At 64.0% G+C, this 1,552-nt stretch overlaps 1 protein-coding gene across 1 annotated transcript in view; it reads left to right on the forward strand.

Annotated features, from left to right (window-relative positions):
• LOC104510876 (carboxypeptidase N subunit 2-like) overlaps positions 1 to 552 on the forward strand; it is a 2,376-nt gene extending 1,824 nt beyond the window's left edge. The window contains exon 5 of the mRNA XM_010153265.1: positions 76 to 552. Coding sequence (XP_010151567.1) covers positions 76 to 552 — 477 coding nt within the window. The remainder of the gene's footprint in view (positions 1 to 75) is intronic.
• Positions 553 to 1,552: the final 1,000 nt, after the last annotated feature.

Here is a 1,552-nt window from a genome sequence, read left to right on the forward strand (position 1 = left end):
CCCCTCCTCACTGCCCTGGACCTGGACCACAACCGCCTGGACCACCTGCCCCCGGGGTTCTTCGATGCCAACGAGGAGCTGGCACGCGTGGGGCTGGCCGACAACCCCTGGGCTTGTGTCTGCCGCCTCGCCTATCTCCTGGGCTGGCTCCAGAGCTTCGCCGAGCCCCTCACCCACGCGCAAGCCTCCTGCACCAGCCCAGCCGCTCTCCAGGGTCGGTCCCTGCTGGAGGTCCCCCAGAGGCAGCTGGAGTGCCCGGGAGCACCTGGTGTCCCTCCAGAGGAGGGCTGGCATGGGGATCCAGGTGAGGATGCTCTGGGACAGTGCACCTACAGCAACCCTGAGGGCACCGTAAGTGTGGCCTGTGATGCCACGAGCTGCCAGCAGCTGAGCCTTCGCCTCCCTCCTCCTCCTCCCAGGCAGGTGTCAGGGGCAGCGTTCCAGGGCACCTGGGTGCTGCGCTCCCGCTGTGGTACCCTGCAGGTCAGTGTCCTCGTCATGGCGCAGCCTGGGGACGAGGCCACCTCACCAACTCTCCCCACTGCACCCTAGGGCTTGGACAGGCGTCTGCCTCTGCTCTGCTCTTGCACTGGCAACCTCGGAACCAGCCTGGGAAACAGCACCCTGTCTGGCTCCGCTACCCCTACCACGGTCACCCTCTGTCACCGAGCTCTCCATAAGAGCTGGCCTGGTGGTATTTATTCTCCCAGCTGTGCGTTTCCTGTGTATTTCAAATCTAATTAAAATGTATATATTATTTCTGTGCAGCCAGTCCCCGCGATGGAGAGAGGAAACGCTCAGTTCGCCTGCCTCTGCCTGCGTGTCTGGGGGAAGCGGTGAAGGTCGCTGTGGTCCGATGGGGCCCTGGCGTGGTGTGGCGTGGGTGCAGGTGCCTGGCAGCGAGTAGGTGCCACCCTCTGCTCACCCCTGCCTGCTGCACCTTCCAGCCCCACCCCGACCCCCTTCCCCGTGCAGTGTGGGGACCCAGCTGCGGCCGGATGGGTGCAGGTTTGGTGTGGGGCGTCCACGGGAGACACGGGTGAGTGCTGTCAACTGCCCAGCTAGCAGGGTGGGCGCCAGAGGCTGGGGACCCCCCACCCTGGCAGGGCATGATGGCCTGCAGCCTCACAGCCTGTCCCAGGGAGGCTTGGGGACCCATGCAGATGCCCACCCAGGGGGTTGCTCCCCTAAGAGAGCAAGTGTGTCTGCATGCACGTGTGTGCTCGTGGGTGCTTGCACGCGTGTGCTCGTGGGTGCTTGCATGCATGTGCTTGTGGGTGCAAGCACATGTGCATGGGTGCATACACACATGTGCTTATACACATGTGCTTATGGGTATATGCACACCTGCTCCTGTGGGTGCATGCACGCGTGTGCCTGTGGGTGCATGCACGTGTGCGTGGGTGCATACACGCATGTGCCCGTGGGTGCATGCAGGTGTGTGCCCGTGGGTGCATGCATGTGTGCGTGGGTGCATACACGCGTGTGCTCGTGGGTGCATGCACGCGTGTGCCCGTGGGTGCATATACGCGTGTGCCCCTGGGCGCATACA

The sequence above is a fragment of the Eurypyga helias genome, unplaced genomic scaffold (genome assembly GCF_000690775.1).
Source record: "Eurypyga helias isolate BGI_N326 unplaced genomic scaffold, ASM69077v1 scaffold31836, whole genome shotgun sequence".
NCBI lineage: Eukaryota > Metazoa > Chordata > Aves > Eurypygiformes > Eurypygidae > Eurypyga > Eurypyga helias.